The following is a 22,428-nucleotide window of genomic DNA, read 5'->3' as shown; positions in this document are numbered from 1 at the left end:
AGCCTCCAATTGCTGACAAAATGGACTAACCTGTCTCCAAACAAAACAAAGGGTAGGAATTATGCCAACTGGTCTCTAACTTACAGTCTTATGTCAAATCTGAGGTCTTGTATTAACTGATGACAAGGAAACAATAGATACTTTTGATTTTGGCCTGGATCTAAGTCTTCATCTTCTGTTGAGACTCACAAAAAGTTGGCTGCTGGTGCTGTTGCTGATGCCTTGAGGCTGAAAAATATGAGGAGGATGGTGGATAAATGTGTGTCAGATGACAAAAAGAAAGAGTAGATGGTCTGTTTTACATACTAAGGTATAACTGAAGTGAGTGGGCAGTAAGTCTGGCCTCAGACAAATTTTGGAAAAGTCTCATTACTAAGACTACCATCACTCTTGAAAGGGAGATCCTCAGACTTAAGCATAGTATCATTGTCCAATGAAGATTATCTCAATGACACGTCTTCTTAGAGCAGTGGTCCCCAAACTTATTTGTCCACGCTCCCCCCTTACAAGGTCCACACCCACCCCACCTTTGGGAGCCATGGTCTGGAGCCAGGGCCAGGAGCTGGACTGTGGTTGGAACTGGGGGCCAGGCCACAATTGGGAGGGGGCCAGCACTACAACTGGGGCCTTGGTCAGGAGTGGACCCACAGTCGGGGCCAGGAGCGGAGCTGTGGCTATGATTGGAGCCATGGTCCGGGACAGCTCTGCAGCTGGGGCCATGGTCAGGGCCAGGAGATGGGGACAGAGGCCAAGGCCAGGGCTGGACCTGTGGCTGGGGCCACAGTTGGGGCCAGAGTGGAGCTGGAGGCAGAGAGGCGTGGGGTGGTGCTCCCTCCCTGGCCCTGATGGGGGCTGGCCATGCCACACCCCCCAAACATTCCTCCATACCCCCCAGGGGGTTCACCCTACAGTTTGGGGACCACGGTCTTAGACGGACAGCAGATAAACCCTAGCTGCAGAATCAGATCATCAAAGGATGCCCAGTGACAAATTTCCTCTGATCATCAGGTAAGTCTAGAACAAACATAGCTCTCTTTTCCCACAGATGAAAATGGTAATGGGACATCTAGTTTCTTCCCATCTTTGTCAGAAGGTATAAATGAGTTTGACCACTATTTGCAGCTGCAACCACCAAAGAATTTGGAATCGAGCCCCTTCACATGGGAGCTCATACAAGTTATCTGCCTTCTTAGCAACGTGTTGACAGGAAGCAGGAGCAGCCCAAATAGCTTTAGTAGGTTGTAAACATCCATCTAATATAGGTAAAGACATCCTATTCCTTGAGGGAGCTCCTAAGATGTTGAATATCTGATGTGCTATCTCCTCTACAACCACAGAAGGTAAATTCAAAGTAGATATCATTTGATCCACAAACTCATGGAATTGGAGTGTTGCCTCTGAAGGAGAAGCAGCAGAAGCAATGCCCACATTCTCATCAGGAGACAATTCCATCTCAAACTCTGTGGTTCCATGAAAGGGACAAACTTTTCTCTTCCTCCTCAGACGAGGAGTCAGGTATGATTGTCTGAGCTGCAGGCAGATCCAGGCCAAAGGTGGGGGGAGCAAAGAGCCCATTGTAACTGGATCCGGTTACCAGCAGGAACTTCACTCATTTGTTCATTATGTGGATTTTCAAAGAATGTTGTACACAAAGCACAATGAAAACAGGGAGTTCAGGATTGCCAGTCTTTCCAATAGCTAGTGTTGGGAAAAATACCCATAGAGTGAGCAGGTAAGAACTGACCACAAGACTGACACCTAGGGCAGGTTTTCCACAAACCTAGAAGGCTCAGATCATCTGATCTTATCCTGAGCCTCTTCCAATTCTGAATCCAACCTTGGATCCACAATGGAGCTAACCAGAGAAACCAGGGCACCAGAAGATGGAGAATAAAAAAAGCAAGAAAAATCTGCCTGAATCCCATGGAAGTCTTAGGAGGAAGAGGCAGAGACAGTTCTTGGGAAACATTGGGGTCATCTTCCTTCTGGCCCTTCTTATCTGAAATAGCAGATTTATATCTTGGAGCCACTGAGATCTCTCCTCCTCCCCCCCCCCCCCAACACATCTTTCATTCAGATCTGAAGAACGATCTGAACCAGCATGGTGAACTTCTGTAAAAGTTCTTTTCAGATCTGATATTGGTGCCAGGGCTGGCAATGACAGTGGTGCCACTCTTATAAGTCTAAAATCCATAATCTCTGTCCTGGAATCATTCCTCATATGCAGAAGATGTAGGTTTTGCAACCGGAATTGAGGAAGATGGATCCGAATCAGTAAGAACCAAAAAATCTGACCCATGGGATCTGGCAATAATAACAGTGGCAGTTTTCTCCCTTTTCTTTTTTGGAACCAACACGGTCAAAGTCAGTGGCTTTAATATAGGATTCTTAGCTGCAGACTGAGCAGAGGGTGCCTTGGACAACTTTGCAGCCTTCACAAATGGATCCAATGCTCCTGAATGTGGGGCCACACCCAGACCCAAAGATGATGCAGATCCCACCATCTTCTTGAGCACCTTCTCTGTATTAGATGATGAAGTTGGTGCCGATATAGGCATCTTTGCCTTCAGTTCCAAAGATCTCCCAGAACCCGAAGGTCTAACAGAAAAAGCTTCCTTAACCAAGTGTGCTTGTAGCCTACTTTTGTCTCGCCTTATGAGCTCTAGGTGGGAAGACTGACAGCTGGATCACCTAGACAAAGAACACGTCTGTCCAAGGCACATCACATGGTCATCCAATGCCAGAAAGATTGCTGGGAAGGAAACACACCTCTTGAAGCCTACTTTCTTCTTTATTGATCACACTGTTATATACTTAATACACACATAAATACACTAAAATTTATTAGTGAAACTTAATAATGATTCAGGAGGAGGTATCCACCACTGCTGCCAGGTGTAGTTGTGTCTGGGTGCTGGAGCTACTTTCCAATAGCAACAAAGGACCACTTTACAAACTGGGGCCAGATGCAGGATGTCCTGCACAATGAGGGACACTTGAGAGGCATGAGCACTAAGATCCATCTTAGCCGTTCACTTCCCTCTCACAGTAATTGGAGGGAACTGAAGCAGTAGACAGCACAGCTTCCCTTCTTGATAGCCTCCCCCCAGGATGTTCCCTGAGGGGAGGGACAGAATGGGGTATGCGAGTGCTCCAACAGGCACTGCTTAAAGAAGATTCCACCATTAGGCTACATGCATCAGCATTTGCCCCATAGGTGGAAACCTGCAAAGCCCTTCAAAGAACAAGCCATGGAAGGAGAAGGAGCCCTTCCCGATGCACATTAGCCACCCAGGTCAGGTCAGAGAGTCTGTGCAATGAGGATGAGGTGGATGTCCTGGAGGTATTGTTTTTTGATGTGTTCTCTAAGGTGTTAAATATATATTGCTTCTTTTCCTCAAATACAACAACCGACATTTTATGTGAAATCTGCTTCCAAAAGGCCACTCCTATAAACAAGATATATTGTCAGCATTGTTCTAGTCTATGAAGAACAATAGAACTCAAATATTTCACTACCTATTGAGAGAAAGCAGAGAAAATGAGAAGTAAAAAAAAATTGATATTTTTATAGTAGCTGAATTGCACATCTCCTCAGAGGAAAAGAAACGAAACTGTTAAATGTTTCTTTTAAGAGACGTAGCCTTATAAATTAGGCCTACTTAATGGTTTTCCTGGTGGGGATGAGAGGAGAAAGAGTTCCACCTGATTAATGAGTTTGGAGAGAACAAAAGATTATGCATACAGTTCTTCTCCCATCCTGAGAGTGTGCCACGATCTTCCTTCTGTGTCATCGAAATCCCCTTTCAAAGAGTGACATTTTCTTCAAAACTTAGGTTGTTCTTTAATGTCGCTGATAACACATTCAAGTCCCATATTTGTCACCAGGGTACACCTGCTGACAAGTATGGTATCAGAAGTATGGTATCAGTTTCAGAAGAAATGCCATCTGTAGAATGGCACACACAAGAATTCAGCTAATTAGATTGTCTCAGTCAAAACTATTTGATGAAACTGATCTGAGAAATTGATCTTCATGCTTCATTCGTATCCTAACTGTGCCCTGTATGTTATCCCCATAAGCATTGTCTGAAGAAAGAGTAGCAAACTGTTTAATTTCACTTTCATACTGAAATATGTACATTAAGAACGATGCAGTTTCACAATTATCAACAGAGAAGTCATTGAAAAGGCATGAAATTTAGATTGCTAATTAAACTCATGTAATACTTGTCTAGAGTTTCACTCTTTTTCTGTTTAAATCCTCTTATTAGATTCATTTTCCCTTGGGCACAAATAGCTATTTTCCTGTCTCTCATTCAGGGAAAAAGCAAGTTTAATCAGAAACAAGTAAAGAGATGAGACATGGTTTTCTATTGAGAAAAGTCTCAATTTTAAATGGTTACCCGTTATTCATTTTTAAGAGGGACCCAGTTAAAACAATATTTTAAAACACACTTTATTTTTTATCACCTTTTTAGGTGATTAATGATTATTTTTCACTAATGGAGAGAGGCAGCTCCAGTTTCAACTGGGTTTCTATTCAACTTCTAGACCTTGCACTTACTTTTTGGCTCTCATGCCCCATGAAAGAGGCATCACTGAAGATGCTTGTATGACGACCCAACACCAGTGTGTCAGGCTGCCACCTCTCTTCAGACAACCTTCTTCCATGATGACCACATACTCTACTCCAGTATTATATTGGAAGAGACAGAAGTAAGATCCAAAGAGGTGTTGGGAGACAGGGGAAATAAAGTGCATATTGTGGAGAAACAGGAAACTGATTTTTAAGAAAGAATGTGTGACTCAGTCCCCCCTCTCCCCACCCCCACACGGTATGTCTACACTACACACTCCTGAGTGGCATTAGAGTATATACACTACATGCCATATCACTGCACCCCCAGCATGGGTATAGACGGTGGGGCACTGTGCCTCTCCTCTGCTGGAGTCTTTCCTGTCACAGGGAAAGGTGCTAGCAGCAGGAAACTGAAGCATTAGACATACCCTGCACACTGCCACCAGTGGTGTAATGGAATATTAAACTGTACTATACTGTCCAGCCAGTGTAGCTATAGCCCTGTTGGACCCAGGATATTAGAGAGAAACTGGTCCCCTTGTCTCTGCAATACCTTATCTGAGCATTCAGCAGATATATATGGCAGTGCATTAAAGCACCTCATGGAAGACATCTGTAATATCTCTCTCTTTCAAGAAAGATCTGTAGCCAGTCCATATTTGGAACAAGAATAATAAAAGCCCTATCACCTACCATGCACAAGAAGTACATAGCAGTGTAAATGTAGCCATGTTCGTTGAGTATTCATAGACTTTCATATCAGTCAGAATTGAATGGGTCTTTCTGGCCCATTGGTCAGTTTCCTGTAGAATCTGGAATCCCTGGGGGTGTAATTAACATAAAATCCCCATGCCAGTTATGCAGATTGTGGGAAGTTACATCAAGTCTGCCTGGGAGGTATTGACAGAGACACACACGGAAAACCCCCAAACCACAAGCTTTCAGGTATTCACCAACAGAGACAGCCAAGTGCTCAACAACAACCCCTTATATGGCAACAGTAGTCATGAGTGAGGGTAAACATAAACAGGGGCAGGGAATGTAGTAGGGAAATTAGAGGGCAATTATTGAGCCGAGACCAAGACCAGAACTGCCCACCTTGGGAGAGGGAGGGCTGATGATTATTACAAAAGGAGAAATGCAAAAGGATCTCGGTGCTCACTCCTCGGGATGTGGCGGAGTATGGTACAGCTATGCTTTTGCAGGGTGTAACTGAGCTTCTGGTACAATAAACGTGACCCATAACCAAAAATGCTAGTCTCTGTGTGTTCCTGTGAGTGTGTTGGTCGTGCCTGAAATACACAGGGGACTCCCCAACACAAATACCTAGCCTGTGAAGCTTTTCCCCTTGGGAAAGTGGGCATTGCCTGGTTTTACTAGTTTCAGGAAGCATGGGAACAAAGACAAAAACTGTATAATGTGTCAGCTTCAACTGACTCTGAGGCCTCTCCCTTGAGTAATGAACTGAAATGAAGCTTCAACCAATGGGGAAAAACACTACTGGAAGGGTCTGAAAGACTGGAAACCAACCAGGGTTACAGCTGGTAAGCTTAGTATGCACATGGACTATTGTTTTCTCTGGAATGCTTTCCTCCTAAGCATACTGTGTTTTGTGGAAACTGGTTGGTTGCTGATAAATACTGTCATAGCTCTTGGAAAGGAGCAGAACTGCAGGCAGAGAACTAAAGTCAGACATGCTAGGACAACCACAGTGAATTGCAAAGGACCTGCAACCCTAAAACACTAGGGGGAGAGGAATGAGGGATCTCACCCACAGAGAAGTGACAGCTAGAGTCCTCAGACCTCAAGGGGTACCCAGAGACTGAGGGAGCAGAGGTTCCGTTAACCCCAGAACTGTGACAGATAACTTCCTGTCAGCCTCCCAGTGCTTCTTATGTTGTGTTTACATTACAGCATTGAACCGTTTATCAATGAGAGAATAGATTGTTTAAACCATATTAAGCACAAATCATTGAGTCATTATGGTCACGTTGAACCGGTTTATGAACCCTTGTCCTTTTGCCCCACATTCATGCAAGTGCTGTCTGAGATCATTTAATCTGCAGTGCCCCCTGGGTACTTCAGATCTCCCAGAAGCAGTAAATTCTGACAGAGCTGGAAAGGCCACTACCGTGCTGTGAGACAATAACTAGTGGACTGAACTGTTTCAGTCTGATTTAATGTCGTTCACACTGGCACTAAACCAGTGCCAGACTAAACTGATCTTAGTCTTCCAGAAAGCGAGTCTAATCCAGACATTGCTTAGAACTAGGGCTGACCAGAAAACAAGGTTTCTGTTTCATGAAAATATTTGAGGTTTGAACATTTGTTTCTGTTCCAATGCAGAAGGAAAATGAGACCTTTCCAAATTTTTTCAAGGGGTTGAGGGGGAAGAAGAGAGACAAACACACAGATGCCAGAACAACCAATAGGCTACTGGTTAGGGCCTTAAAATGGGTTTCACTCACTGCTAGGTCTGGGGAATCAGCTCTCAGTCAGTCTAGCCCACCCTTTTGTCACTCACTCACTGCATGGTCCCTCTTGCTCTCCAGGACGTGGGGTGCTCTCTCTTTGTGACTCAGCTCTCCAGCTAGGTCACCATATAGTCTTCCCATTTCAGGGCTGCCAAGTCCCACCAGACAATCTGCCTGTACCATCTCAGGCAGTACATCTGTAATTCCCAAGTTCTGCCACTTTCCCAGTGGCTGGTAGAGGAACCTGGGTCCACCTGCTACTCCAGGTTCTAGCCCTAGAACCATATTATGAGCAGCCAAAGTTTACACAGTCTCAACCCCCACTGCTCTTTCTCTAGGCTTCTTCCTACTCCATCTTCCACAGGCTCTCTTCCCCACAACTCCTCTGGGCAAACCCTTCCCAGAGAACTAGAACCCCAGGGCTTTTGCTCCCTGGTGGGTTTACTCCTATCCACCTCTCTGTGGCCAGAGTGACTGCAGAATCTGTCTGTAACCCCTCTCTGCTCACAACTTCCTGGCTTTATACAAGCGCACCCTGCCCCTTCCCAGCTGGGCTTCATCTTCAATTAGTGCTTATTAATTAGCCCCTTCTGAGCTACGTTAACCCCTTCCGGGCTGGTGTGGGGTGAACAACCCATCCCTGACATTGACCAGGGATGCGAGAGACTCCAATTCAAATTCTGCTCTTCATGATTTGGAGCAGGGATTTGAATCTAGGTCTCCCATGTCCCCAGTGAGTGCCCTAGCCACCGAGCTACTGACTATTCCGGAGGAGTGGGTCTTTCTGTGTCTTTGGTCTTGACCAGAAATTTCATCCTGGAGCTAAGAAACCTTCCTGATTAAACTTTTGTTGAGATCAATACATTTCTATGAAAACTTTTGGTTTCAATGCATCAGCATTTTCTAACAAAAAATGTTAGTTGAAAAAATCACAACCATCTATACTTTGAACACATGTAAGCCCATTACAGCACTTTTAATGTGTGGATGGGAGGTATTTCATAGTCATTCTCAGGGACTAGAATGGCTATTAGACCAGTACATTTCTCTAGCATAGACAAAGTTTACTAGCCAGAATCACAGCAATTAAAATGCTTTAGTATAAGTGAGCAGCTTCAGGAAAATATCTGTCATAGGTTCTGTCAGGGCTAATTCCCCCCTCTGGCATTAGATTGCAGAAGGTGGGGGGCCACAAGGATTCTAAAGATTAATACTGGCCACTCCAGACTTGTATTAAACTCCCAGGGTTACAGCTTTTCTCTGACCTTGGCTTGGTAGATGCTGCCACCACCCAAGTGCAGAACCCCTTTGAGAGCCCAGGAAGGTGCACTTGGGAATTCCTTCCTGTGGGGTACCCTCAAGCCCTTTTACCTCCCCCCACCCCCAGGGAAAAGCTGAGAAAGAAAAAAGGAAAACCAGCTGTTGCTACCGGCTAATTAAACAACATGTGCACAAACCTCTTAAAGGCAAAAAAAATCCAATTCTGTTCTTAAAAAAGGTCAATTTTATTAATAAAAAAAGAAAAAATACATCTGGGAACTCGGACTATTGTTAGATTTTAAAAGAGTAACTAGAAGGATTAAGCACCAAGAATAGCTCTCTTGAGGTCCAGTTTAAAGGTTACAAGCAAAACAAAAGCACCTTGGGTTAGCACAGAGGATCCCACAAGCCATAAAGAAATAAAAAGAGATAAAGCTAATCGCATCTTCCTAGACATTTCCTGATCTACTTACATATCTGGGGTTTCAAATGAGTAGTTTCTAGGTATGATACCGAGGATTTTTCATACCTAGCCTCAAGCTTTTTACAGCATAGCTGCTGCCCTGTCCACCTCTCCCCAGGAGAACAACAACAGCCAGACAAAAGGGGAGTCTTGTTTCCATTTTAAAAAGTTCTAGCCTTCCCATTGGCTCTTTTGGCCAGGTGCCCACTCACTTCCTTTTACCTATACATAGCAGTGAGACTTTTTAACCCTTTAGAGGTAGAACAATTAGAAAACAGCTACTAAGAGGGATTTTATAGCTACTGGCTAGGTAGGTGTCCATAAAAGGGAGCTACCCCCTCACCCTTCATTTATCACAGGGTCACACGTGGGACATTCAGAACTCGTGAAAAGTTCCATGGCCCCAGTTTAGATGGTTTAAAAGAAAAGAATGTTACAGTCACTTTGCCTGGGTATAAGAGCCAATATCCACACACTGGACAAGATCATATGACTGCAGAAATAGACAAACATGTACAATAACCCTAAGGCCCATCTTAAACCCCACCCAGTGAATACCTAAGTACAGGTTGTAAAGAGTAGGAGAAAAATATCAGTGCCCTTCCCTTTCCCCCAGTAAGACAGAATAGCCCAGTACATGAGGTGTATAGTGGAAGAGAATTGTTCCCAACTCTGTGGCAGGCACTCAGCTGGCTCCTGCTTAGATTCCAGGCTTCTATAGAGCCTCTGCATAGGCAAATTGAATGATGCATTGGGTTATCTGATTTGCTATTAGGAATGGCAATATACAACAACCTGTAGGAGAACACTTCAATCTCCCTGGACACACAATAGCAGATTTAAAGGTAGCCATCCTGCAGCAAAAAAACTTCAGGACCAGACTTCAAAGAGAAACTGCTGAGCTTCAGTTCACCTGCAAATTTGACACCATCAGCTCAGGATTAAACAGACTGTGAATGGCTAGCCAACTACAAAAGCAGTTTCTTCTCCCTTGGTGTTCACACCTCAACTGCTAGAAGAGGGCCTCATCCTCCCTGATTGAACTAACCTCATTATCTCCAGACTGATTTTGGCCTGCATATTTATACCTGCCTCTGGAAATTTCCACTACATGCATCCGATGAAGTGGGTATTCACCCACGAAAGCTCATGCTCCAATACGTCTGTTAGTCTATAAGGTACCACAGGACTCTTTGCTGCTTGACTGAAAGGCAGCTTCCACAGGTGGTGGATGATCAAAATGTAATGGTTGGATATCCCAGCCTTTGGTAAACATTCTGGAATACCTCAGGTGTAGACAATTACTCAGGCAGGAGCGGGAATCCAGCTGTGTTATTTGCTATGACATTCTCCCTGTGATAGACAGTTAGGACTCTGCCCAAGCAGAGGGAAAGGGCTTGTAACCTACATGGGGCAAGTGTTTTCTATAATGAATAAGATAATAGCCATAGAAGGATGCTTTTAGTTTATCAGGAGTTACTCTAACAGAATATTTCTGTCACAACTTGGGTTATAGATATCTTTTGTAATTGATAAAATAGCAGATGGTTGAACAAACATCTTTAGCTTATCAAATATGTAAACCATATACCATGAAAAGAAGTCCATGGTCAATAGCTCATTTTCTTTGTCTCTTTGCTGTGAACATGCAAAATATATAAAAATGTATGTTGTAATGGACAAAATGGTGTTATTGAGAAGGGAGGCTCATAAATGCTCCGTAATTGATAAAATTTGTAATTGTTCCGTATTCATTTTGTCATGTGGTATAGCAGGTGGGTTCTATGACCAATGTATTGACAAAATATTAATGTATGGATTAATATCTAAGCATTAAGAGCTAATTGTGGTGACAGGTGGTCCTAGTAGTGATAAATTAGTGTCATGGGATGTATGTACCCCATGCCAGGCCAGCAACCAAAGGGTTAACACAAGAACTGCTGGCCATGGCTGATTGGCAACCTCAATGCAGCTGGGAGGATAATAGGACTGGAAAGCAAGGGAGTAGGGTAGCTGCCAGAAGAGTAAGCAGGGCTGGAGGACACCAGGCAGTGAGCTGCTCAGGGAAACCACTTTGGAATGAGACAGTAGGCTGAAAAACCTCCAAAAATCTGGGGGGGAGGTAAGAAAGAGCTCAGTGTACAGCTGAAGATGATGAACCCTGATCCAGCTTACCTAGTGTGAGGTCCCTGAGTTGGAACTGAGTGGAATAGGCAGACCCGGGCTCCCCTACCAGCCCCCTGATGGATTTGAGTTGAGAGTGTCTTTAGATCCCTGGGCACTGACAACAGATCATCAGGCTGAGTGAGTTCAGCTGCTGTGCCCAGACTAGCCAGAGGAGGCAGTGTTGCACCAACACTAATATAATTAGTTACAACTATCATTGCCTTATTGATTCAAAAATAGATAGAGCATGAGAGGTTTTTTCTTCATTCTTAACCGCACATTAAAGATGAGTTTTAAGGAGTTAGTCAGAAATGAACTCAAATAGGCTGCCTTACTTCTCCAGTTTCAAATTTGGTATGTTTCCTATTCTGTATAGTGCTGCATTAAATAGTGCTTGATTGTCTTACTTAACTAACTCAATTGAAGTTTGATTTATTTGATATCCTGATTTATTAAATCTGGGCATGCAATGCCTTTTTAATCTGCTGCATTGCATACAGACTATGCCATAAATTGGGGGGGGTTGGAGGAGAACAGGGACAATGAACATTTTTCAGAGTGGAAACTGAGGCTATCATAGTGGGAAAGGATCACATAGGTATATCCACACCACAGGGAAGGAGTCAAATTAATGCAAATCCACCCAGCCTCAACTTTTTTGAGAAGCAGGGTGATGAAGGGGTAAAGTCACTTTTTCCCCCCTTTTCATTTAATAACTTTCCCATCCTCTCTCTATTCCCTTCCCCAAATAGGATGGGGGAAGAGTCCCACTTAAAAACTAACAAACCCCAGACTGGTATATCAAGGGCTCAGGTCTTCTAGCCCTAAGGCTATCAAGATTTTACAGAGAAGACTCCAGTTCTGCAGGGGCAAAAGACAAACCCTGTGTCTCAACCCAGTGGTTCTCAAACTTTTTTTTTTCCCGCAGACCACTTGAAAATTGCTGTGGGTCTTGGTGGAGCACTTAATGATCTTTCCAAACGTTGTTTATACTGTTAGCTAACTACTGTAAATCGCTTTGGATAAAAGCGCTATATAAAAAACAATTAACAGGTTTTTGTTCTACAAATAAAAGCACACTACTCATATTTTAATATCAGTAGTCTTACCTTTCTAATGTGATGGATGTGCCCTCTTTCCCCTGCTGCGGCAGCCCCCGAGCTGGGGCTGGGAAGGAAGGGGGTCTTGCCCTGGAGCTGGGGAAAGTTGCCTCTTTCTCTGGCCACCGCAGCCCTGAACATCCCAATTTTCCTCCACTGCCTCTTCTTACCTACCCCATATTTGCCCCAAGGCCAACACCTCACCTTACATGTGTGTCTTCTCAGGGGCCAGGCACCTAATTAGTGGAACCACGCCTGTGCAGCTCCACTACTTAGGTGGGTGGCCCTTGATTCTCTTGTGTGCAGCTGCCCAGGTGCGCACCTTAGAGGGAACTATCCGCGGACGATTTGCCTGAAGCTCGCAGACCACTGGTGGTCCATGGATCACAGTTTGAGAATGTCTGCAGCAGAGCACACAACACCTGAGAGAGGAAGACACTGCACACTGTATTGTCCCTGCCAGAGCTCCTGGGAAGCAAAGAGCAGCTATTCCTTGAACCCAGAATGCTGATACCAGGAAATGGGACAGACACACTGTCCTGAGTCTACCCTCACTTGAAACTGGGGGGTTTCAAAGTGAGGACCCGCATGGTTTCCCTCTAAACTAAAATCCTAGTTTAGATCTAGTAGGCTGCCACCACTCAATCATTAAATGTGGATTGAGACACAGTCCTTCCCCAAAATCCTAGGGGATTCCAAGAGCCCCAAATCCATGGAGTTCTTACACCCAGGAGAAACAAACCATTCCCCCTGCTTCCTCCCCCTCCCTTTTCCTAGGAGAGACACGGGATCTAACTACAGAGGGATACCTCCCCCTTCTCTTTCCCTGAGAATCCACCCAAGGAAAGACCAACAAGTCCTTAATAGAAAAGAAAAGAATTTATTAAGAGAACAAAAAGAAAATACAGAATCTCTATGAATCCAAGCTGGGCACTCATAGGGTATAACCTTGCTAAGTTCTGGAGAGATTCCTCTCTCTTTCTCAGTACAACCAGTACAAGCAGAATTAAGGATAATCAATAACACACACACAGAATTGCAAACATAGGATTATTAGATAAGGACACAAAGTATCTTTCTAATACTCACTATCTTGACTAGAAGAAATTAGTTCAGAAAGGTGGAACTTGTAGGGACTTGATTAACTCGTCTGGTCTCTTGAACTCCAAACGGCCAAAGACAAAGACCCCCCCAAACAGAGAGAAAAAGTTCCCTCCTAGGAGTTTCAAAATCTCTTCCCTGATTGGTCCTCAGGTCAGGTGCCCACCAGGTACTATGCTTTAACCCTTTATTAACTATTCATGACACACACAGATGAGAACTCTCTCTATTGCCCTTTTGAGCTTTTCCTGTCCCTATAGGCTCTGTATCCTTTTCCCCCACCCCCTTATTCTGTCTTCTCCCTTCTTTTATTACTAGAAGGAGGGAGCAAAGAAGAATGGACAAGGGTAAATAGGGCAGAAGGACTGAGAAAACTGCAGTGCTATATTTCTAGCATTTAGGATGCAAATAAGGAGGAAAGGGGCTGGACTGAGGCTTAATGAATGCAGTTGATTGACAGATCTTGCATCTTGCTCCCTAGTTGGTAGGATCCTAATGCAATAGTAAAAGCTTTTTCTAGATAGGGTGGGAGGAAGGACTTACAATAAAGGGGGCTGAATACAAATGACTAAAAATTTTTAAAAAAATTAATCAAATGTGAAGTTTATACAAAGTTGTAAAAGCTTCTTGCTTTTAGCAATTTGATTTTATTCCGAAACAGCATTTTTCAACTTGAAAACATTCATTCATTTGAATGCATTATTTTTCTACCTTGTCAGAGAGGCCTTAAGGGAAATAAATCTTTTACAGAAGTACTGATAAGTTATTCTAAGGAATTAATTTAGATGTAGGCTTATGGGGAATAGAAATGAAGACGAACTGGTTTTTCATGAGCAGAGACCGAACCTGCCCTGCTAAACATTTCCCATAATATTCCTCTTCTGATAGTAAAGAATCATACAAATGTAGGGATGGAAGGGACCTCAAGAGGTCAGCTAATCCATCTCCACATGCTGAGGCAGGATTAAGTAAATCCCGACCAGGGTTCGGCAACCATCAGGGTAATCCGCTGGTGGGCCACGAGACATTTTGTTTACATTGACCGTCTGCAGACACAGCTCCCAGCACCTCCCAGTGGCTGCGGTTCACTGTTCCCAGCCAATAGAAGCTGCGGGAAGTGGAAGGCCACAGGGATGTACTGGCTGCTGCTTCCTGCAGCTCCCATTGGCCAGGAACAGCAAACCATGGCCCCTGGGAGTTACAGGGGCCCATGCCTGAGGATGGTCAATGTAAACAAAAAGGTCTCACAGCCTGCCAGCGGATTACCCTGGTGGGCCGTGGGCCGAAGGTTGCCGACACCTGACCTAAACCATTGCAGACAGGTGTTTGTTTAATCTGTTCTTAAAAACCTCTAAGGGTGGGGTTGGCTTTAAAATGTTCTACTGATTAGAATCATTTTACACCACTTTGCTTAGCCTCAAAATGCAGAAATAAAATATTATTTCATATAAAAGTATGCAGAAGTGCAGACACTCATTTGTCATTTTTACATTTACAGTAACAGAGGATCTCAACTTTTTTCTGTAATGTGGGACACTTCCAGCCCCTGTATCTTGATTCCATTCTTTCTCTGTGGCAACTTAATGATTGGTTATACGAAGCAGTAACATTAGGATAATATGCAGGAGATGAGTACAAGGGGTACAGTTGCTCTTCCCTGTCCCCTTCTCACATCTGTATTTGTGCTGTTTATATACTGGGTGTTAAAACAACATTTTTCAGAAATAATCACCTAGCCCTTTAAATGATAGCAGGTGTGTGGCACTAATTGTAGCCCTCAAACTAAAATTTGTCTCAAACTTCCTTACTTTCCTCTGTGATGATTTTTCCCCGTGAAGCTGCAGGAAGGAATGATTCTTTCATCCCCTCTCTGATCTCAAAAGTAGGTAGCACTACCCAACTTTGCAAACTTCTCCTGTATGCTACACCTTGGAATTTTCCTGCCACTAACTACTATGTGTTTGACCCACACTATGTATCTGGCCACAAGTGGGCTTCAATGAATTGGTATATTTCTCTGTTTGTAAGATTATAAAATGAATTCAGTAGTCTGTGTAAAAAGGAACTGGCAACTAGAGAATATTAGAGAGACCAGATGGGTGAGGTAATATCTTTTACTAGACCGACTTTTGTTGGAGAAAGAGACAAGCTTTTGTGCAACACTGAGCTCTTCCTCAGGTCTGGGAAAGATACTCCCAGTGTTTCAGCTAATCCAAAGTGGAAAAAATTGCTTAGCATAAGTAGTTAACATACATTGTAAAGCAGGGATCGGCAACCTTTGGCATGTGGCTCGCCACGGTAAGCACCCTGGCAGGCCGGACTGGTTTGTTTACCTGCCACGTCCGCAGGTTCGGCCGATCGTGGCTCCCACTGGCCATGGTCCCCCATTCCAGGCCAATGGGGGTGGCGGGAAGCAGCAGCCAGCACATCCCTCAGCCCACGTCGCTTCCTGCAGCCCCCATTAGCCTGGAACGGGGGACTGCAGTCAGTGAGAGCCACGATCGGCCGAACCTAGGGACGTGGCAGGTAAACAAACTGGCCCGCCTTGCCAGGGTGCTTACCCTGGTGAGCCGTGAGCCAAAGGTTGCCAATTCCTGTTGTAAAGAGACCATTCAAGGTGAAGTGGCTTGTGAAAAACTATGCAGTCAAAAGACAAAAATGGGGGGTTATTGGGTTACAGACTGTTGTAATAAGCCATAAATCACTTATTACCTCACCTACCTTGTCTCTCTAATATCTGTGGACAAACATGGCTACACCACTGCAAACAGAGAATGATATGTAATGTAATACGAACATGCACGCTAAAGGAAATGAAAAATTTAAAGTCAGCTCTCCATGTGAGATGGAAGCAGACAAAATAACCTGGAATAGAGATCCATTCATTAATGTCAGCAGAAAATTTAACCACAACCATTTCTCCAAAACTGACCACTCGCTGAAGAAATCACTTTAAGAGCTACTTTAAACAGATTACAAACATCTCAAGAGATGAAATAGTGCAGGTAAAAACAGAAATTGAATGTGTTCATAGCAGCAAAAGTTTAAAAAGAAAATATTCAAATATTTAATTTCTTAATCTGAAGATGACCTAAGTATATTGCTCCCTCTTGTGTAAAAACACAAAACTACAATCAACAAAAAGGAAAACTTCCACAAAACAGCAATTAAAGTGTTATACAATACAAACAGTAAAGTAGACAAAAGATGGATTCTAGTAAACAGAGACAGAATATTGTGGGGAAAAAATAAAAACTGTACCACCTGTAACTGTTTCTCTAAAGATAGGTGCAATAAATTACAAATCTATTTGTTTTGTCTCAGACACATGACAATAAACCAGAGAGGCCTGAGTCATTCTGCCACTCTTCATTTCTTTTTAAACAAACAGGAGAAACACCAGTATGACAAACCAAGGTGGAACCCTCCCACCCCACAATACTTGCCCATAAAAACCTAACTCTGAGGAAACAATGAGGAGCAAATGATCTCTCTTCAGAGATCAAGGATTTTTTTCTTCTTCTGGGAAGTTATAGATTCCCATTCTATGGAAGTTCCAGTGTAAAATACTAACAATGTCTCAAAAACAGGACTTCTGCTGTAATAGGAGTTACAAACAATTAAATCATAGTAAAACACAGTGGAGCAGATTCCATTCTCAAACACGTGCAATTAAATCAAAGGGCTTTGCTCACTATCTACTTACCTGGGTGCAGAATTTGGTTACTTTTAATATATAGTCAGATCATTTTAGAAGGCCCAAGATTTCTTTCTGAAATGATTAAGAATCCTTTCAATACATAAAACTCAAAATGTATAAATGTGAGTCTAGGAGATGGGAGACAACCCCGATTGGGCCTTAATCACCAATAGTTCAAACCTGGCTTGACCTCACACAGGGGTGAAAGTGAGCTGGTACGTGCTGGTATGGCATACTGGTAAGAAGCCAGTACTGGCCTGTATGCAGCCCACGTTAAAGCACTGCCGTGGCAGCGCTTTAACATCCCTGCCCCTTTTGCCTCCCCTTCCACAGCCCTGCTGGTAGGGTCCATATGAGAAGGGCCACTGCTGACGGGGGGGCTGGGAGGGGGCAAAAGGGGCAATGATGTTAAAGCACTGCTGTGCTTTAATGTTGTTGCCCCTTTTGGCCCTCCCAGGCTGCTGATGGGGGGCGAGGGGGAGGGCAGCTGCTCTGGGGCTGGCAATTTTAAAGGGCCCCCAGGTGCTGGCCAACTGTCCATTTTAAGGTACATGTGGATATGAATTTTGGTTCCCATTTTTCATTATGGCCAAACTACATTCAGATATAGTGGAGAGTGGCAACTGTAAGGAGTGAGCTGTGGCTCACTGATCCCCAACGGCTCAGCTGTAGCAGAAGTTAAACCAGTAGAGGAACAGAGATCTGCAGTGGAGCTCAGCTGAGAGAATGGGCGAGAAAGGTGTTAGTAGACAACGCTGCTAGACTTATGCCACCAGCTTTAGAATCATAGAATATCAGGATTGGAAGGGACCTTTGTCGGTCATCTAGTCTAACCCGCTGCTCAAAGTAGGACCACTCCCCAGATTTTTGCCCCAGATCCCTAAATGGTCTCTTCATGGATTGAGCTCATAACTCTGGGTTTAGCAGGCCAATGCTCAAACCACTGAGCTATCCCTCTCCTTTATACCCCCTACACAAGGGGAATTCCTGAAGAGAAATCCCCAGGTGGTTTAAGTTCCCTTTGTTCCACATGAGAAAAACAAAAAATCTAGTGAGCCATTCTGTACCTTGGGGGAGCGCCCTGTAACCCCCATATTCCACATTTATAGATGATAGTGATTTTACATATAAAGCATGCCGTGTGAAGTATCAGGAGAAAGAGAAATGACTTTCAGCAGATCATAACCTATCCATCTATGTGTATTAATGCATATAAAGTTATGAGAATCGTGTTGTATGGTGGTCACTAAAGCATGCTGTAAGTTGGGGAATCAGCCCGATACTAGCTCCCCAGAGGCAACAGCAAGAAAAGTAGCCAATATCCAGATGGGGTGTCAATCAACCCATCAACAACTATTGTCCAGCAAAGGAGCTACAATGCAATGACTCACCTGCATGAGGCCACAGCAGAGGGAATTGCTTAACCTTGCCTGGAGACTCAGTAATGCACCCAGACATGCCTTGACTTGTGTTTTCCAAGCACATGGACTGAGGGTATAAAATACACACAGTGGCCCCATGCTGGGCCTTTCTCTTTCACCCACCTATGCTGCAAGCAACAAGGGCACTCTGAAGACTTGAACTGAGGGGACTGACCCAGATTTCAAGGGTGAAATCTGCATATTAAGGACTGAAATATTCAGTGGAGTGAGAAAAACTGCTTAGTCTAGTTGTTGCCCAGTCTAATAGGGTTGAGAGTTTAGACTGTCATTTTTTAAATTTTATTTTGCTAACACACACTGAGTTTTGGCCTATCATTTGTTTTATTGTTTATCTTTACCAATGAATTTGTATGAAGTTGGCAAATCTGCACAGGTTTTGCAAAGGCTGATGTATGTCCACTTTCCATTGATGAAGTGGTGAACCAATTAATAAATCTGCTGCTCGTCTTGAGCACTGCAAGACAGTATATTCCTGAGGTGCAAGGCTGGGAACTGGGGGGATTTGGCTAGTGCCTTAATTTATGTGGTTCATGAGTGGCTCTGGGAGCATTCATGCAATCTAGCTGAGTGTTGGGTCTCCACATGCAGTTGTGCTGAGTGATAATAGCACCTGGAGGGGTTTGCTGCTGGTCACTAGCAAGGCATTTTGAGAGACAGCCCAGGCTGGAGAGAGTTCAGGGGGCACAGTGGTCCCACAGTCCCAGGCTGCACCCCAGGTATCCTGTCCCATCTAGCCTTTTATGTAAATACACCATTTTGACAACAAAGTGTCTTGTAAGTAAATGGGATGCCCAAAGGGCCAGACTTTGAATAAGTAGTAATGTTCTTCGATGCCCTAAGACCAAGAATGCATAAATATATCTTCCTCTGGAAGATGTGGAATTGTTTCCAGACACACAATCTTCAGTTCTTGACCAGGTAGTTTATTTCTGAGATGATGATGGGTGGAAGCTTTTTTTTTTTTTTTTTTTTAAATCAAGCAACACATTGGTGTAAATGTTTTTTCAGTTACATTAGTACAGGCTCAATGGAATGATTTGCAGTGATGAGCTGGTTTTTTCCCCACTTCATTTGTTCCTAGTATTAAGAACATACTTGATGCGGGAATCTGGAGGAGTTTTCAATAAGCCACATTTTGTAATCCCAACCACTTTTGTGAGGGTTTTGTGATTTATAACTATTTAGGAACCAGGAGATTGTGACAGGGACACTAGGGTTTTCTTACTTAGATTCTCTGGGGATGCTTCAGAAAGCCTCAAAAAAACATTAGTTTTTGCTACTTACTGATATGAGGCTGAGAATTGTCACACCATTTGATTTGCCATCTTTGGGAACATTTCAACTGGAGTTTTCAGAAAAATTGGTCCTTACTCTTAGTTTAGTATGAGTTGGATATTGAAGGTTAAGTAGCAGACTCAAGGAATTAAGTGTGGTTTTATTTGTTCTGGTCTTTGTCATACTTGACTCCATTTTTTTTTGCTCGCTCCCCAAGAGGTGAATATGGTCACACAACAGCTCCTCCAGCTCACTGGAAGAACCCTCAAGCAAACAATCAAGTTTACCTTTTGGGTTTCTACCTCAGATGCACTATCAGTATCATATCATAGACCTTTAAAGATTATCCTAATTGGATGCATGGCCATCTCCATTCCTGCACAAAGTAAGATATCAATGTTTTCTGCCATGACTAGGGAAGGCAGTCAGCAAATGCATGACCAATTTTTCAAAGCCCAAACTACTTTTTAACCAGGGAATCCTTGAAAGTACTAGAGTTCAGCATAGAAGACTGGTCTTGGATAATGCAGCCTCAAACACCAGTCTCTTCAGAAGAGGCTTGTTGGTATAGATAGCAGTGGCCCCCACACAAGATGACACTTTCCCTCTTTATGAAACAGCCATAAAGGGATTAAGTTAATGACATGGTAGCAGTTCCTTAACAATCTAATTTACTTCTGGGAGAATGGACACTAAACCAAGATTCCACAGGGGCCAAATGCAGGACAAAATTATCAGTTGAGAAAGAAATTTTATTTCAAGTTTCTAAGGGGGTATTACAAACCATAGAGAATAAAAACATCAAAAGGTATTTAAAAAGTAATTGACTGTCCCTTTAAAATAAAGATTCAAGCAGGTTTAACAATGCAGAATGCTATTCAATGAATTAAAAAAAAAGATTTAAAAAGTATTGGTTTTGCTGTATTCGCTAATCCATTATAAAAAAGCTGGGCATAAATACTTTGTGCACTCATATGCATTATTTGGTGTTGCATATTATATAACTTGGTACAGTATTGAAGATATTACTGCAAAAAAGAGTTCAACACAGTGCATTTATAAATAAGGAGTCATTATAAATCACATTGCAAACATACCTTGCCATTTTCATTGTTACAAATTCAGTATTTCAGTGAACGTAGGAATAAAGTAGCTACAACAATCAATATCTTGACTTTATTTTTTTAATATAAAAAAATGCAGTTCTGGAAACCCACCCTTCTTTCTTTTCCCTCACCCATACATAATGCTTTACTTCTTAAAAATAAAAATAAAGTACTAATTCTATATACATCACATGTACCATACAAAAATGTATCCAAAGTTTCTATTGCTACCAAAGTGTTCTAAATTAAAAGTTACATAAATCCCCTCATTGGAAACAAAGGCATACAGGTTACAAAAAATCAAATTACACACAAGCCATCAAGTCATTTTATACAATTTCCAATACATTTTTCTCCCAAAGCAAGTTTTCTCATGTGCCTATATAAAAATGCATATCAATATACTTTGTCAAATTTATTTTTCATTATAAAGCAAATTAATACATTTTCTACAATAAATAAAACAGGGAGGCACATATATGAAAAAAATAAAATCTATGGGAGATAGATGGGATGGTTTTGAAAAAATGTGCTCACTGGCTTTAAGCCAATTTTGTTTAAAACAAAGAAAAAAATCTCTTAAAAAGTTATTTTGGGCAATAATGGAGTGTTTTTGGTGATTTGCAAGTGATGTACATAGCATAATTTTACTCTTGATGCCTTTCTCACAAAGTACCCTCCAAAATAATGTAATTTTCTTTCTTAAAATACACATTTGTCATTGTAAATTTACATCAATCTTAAATATGTGGTACTTTGTGCAAAGAGCAATGATTTACACAAAATTAAACATTCACAAGTCTTTCAAAAGCTACAGATCAAGGAAAAATGATACAAGCAGCACCATATTGTATAATATATGATTTAGGCAAACATATCTTTGATGTTATTTTGATATTAGGCTTTAAGATTCACTAAGCACCTTAAGCTGGAAGATGGTGCTTATGTACTTTACTTTTTTTTTTAATATGTAAAAAACATGGAAAATGAGAACCTACTCTCTCCCCATCAAAATTAAAAAAGGGAATTAAAGAGCTACCTCTAAAATCAGAATAAGTTAAGTGTTGAATATACATATATGTACAATTTATGAACACTATGAACAAGACATTTTAACAGGTTTAGTGGAAAATCCTCCAAACTACAACACGATGATAAAATCATTAATCTATATGGCAATGGTGATTTAGAGAAACTGCTCAACTGTTTGAAGTTTGCAGAACTCAGCCACTGAATCAATGATTAAGGAGTTGTATTGTCAATACATTCTTTTAGACAATGAGGTTTATTAATAAAGTTCAAGTCTATATGTGGTGTGTTTCTTGCCTTGGTAGCACCTTTGTTAGTCAATATCACTGAAGTCGCTAACTGGTTCTCCATGGACTCTACTTAGATGAGTCATAGCACGATCAAAAGCAATTCTCACAGCTTTACGAATGCTTGAGTTTCGACCTTCCATCATTTTTAACTTGTCAATGGTCTCATCAATCCCCAGGGGAACCATTTTGGATTTTGGAAGCCATTGCCTATAAATAGGATAAAATAAATCTTAGGTTAAATAAAGCATAGATCAACAGGATTGTCCTTACACAGAACTAAACTAGCTCTTATGTAATGCTTCTCATGCAGTGTGTCAAAACAATTTCTCTCTTTAAAAAAAAAATCCAATAGCAAAATTCTTACCAAAGATAGGACAACTGTGTTTTTAACGTGGGTTTTAAGAGAAGTAGCATCAGCCTCTTGAATAAACAAGACTTAC

At 42.4% G+C, this 22,428-nt stretch overlaps 1 protein-coding gene across 8 annotated transcripts in view; it reads right to left on the bottom strand.

The window, feature by feature from the left end:
• Positions 1–20,338: 20,338 nt before the first annotated feature.
• The window catches only part of BRD1 (bromodomain containing 1), a 151,308-nt gene continuing 149,218 nt past the window's right edge, over positions 20,339–22,428 (bottom strand). For all 8 annotated transcript variants that reach the window (XM_039513980.1, XM_039513969.1, XM_039513990.1 and 5 more), the window contains one exon: positions 20,339–22,195. In XM_039513980.1, coding sequence (XP_039369914.1) covers positions 22,012–22,195 — 184 coding nt within the window. In that variant the 3' untranslated portion in view covers positions 20,339–22,011. The remainder of the gene's footprint in view (positions 22,196–22,428) is intronic.

This window comes from Mauremys reevesii, linkage group 1 (assembly GCF_016161935.1).
Source record: "Mauremys reevesii isolate NIE-2019 linkage group 1, ASM1616193v1, whole genome shotgun sequence".
NCBI classification, from domain to species: Eukaryota; Metazoa; Chordata; order Testudines; family Geoemydidae; genus Mauremys; species Mauremys reevesii.
The sequence above is the reverse complement of the archived record's forward strand: the minus strand, read 5'-3'. Positions and strand labels throughout refer to the sequence as shown.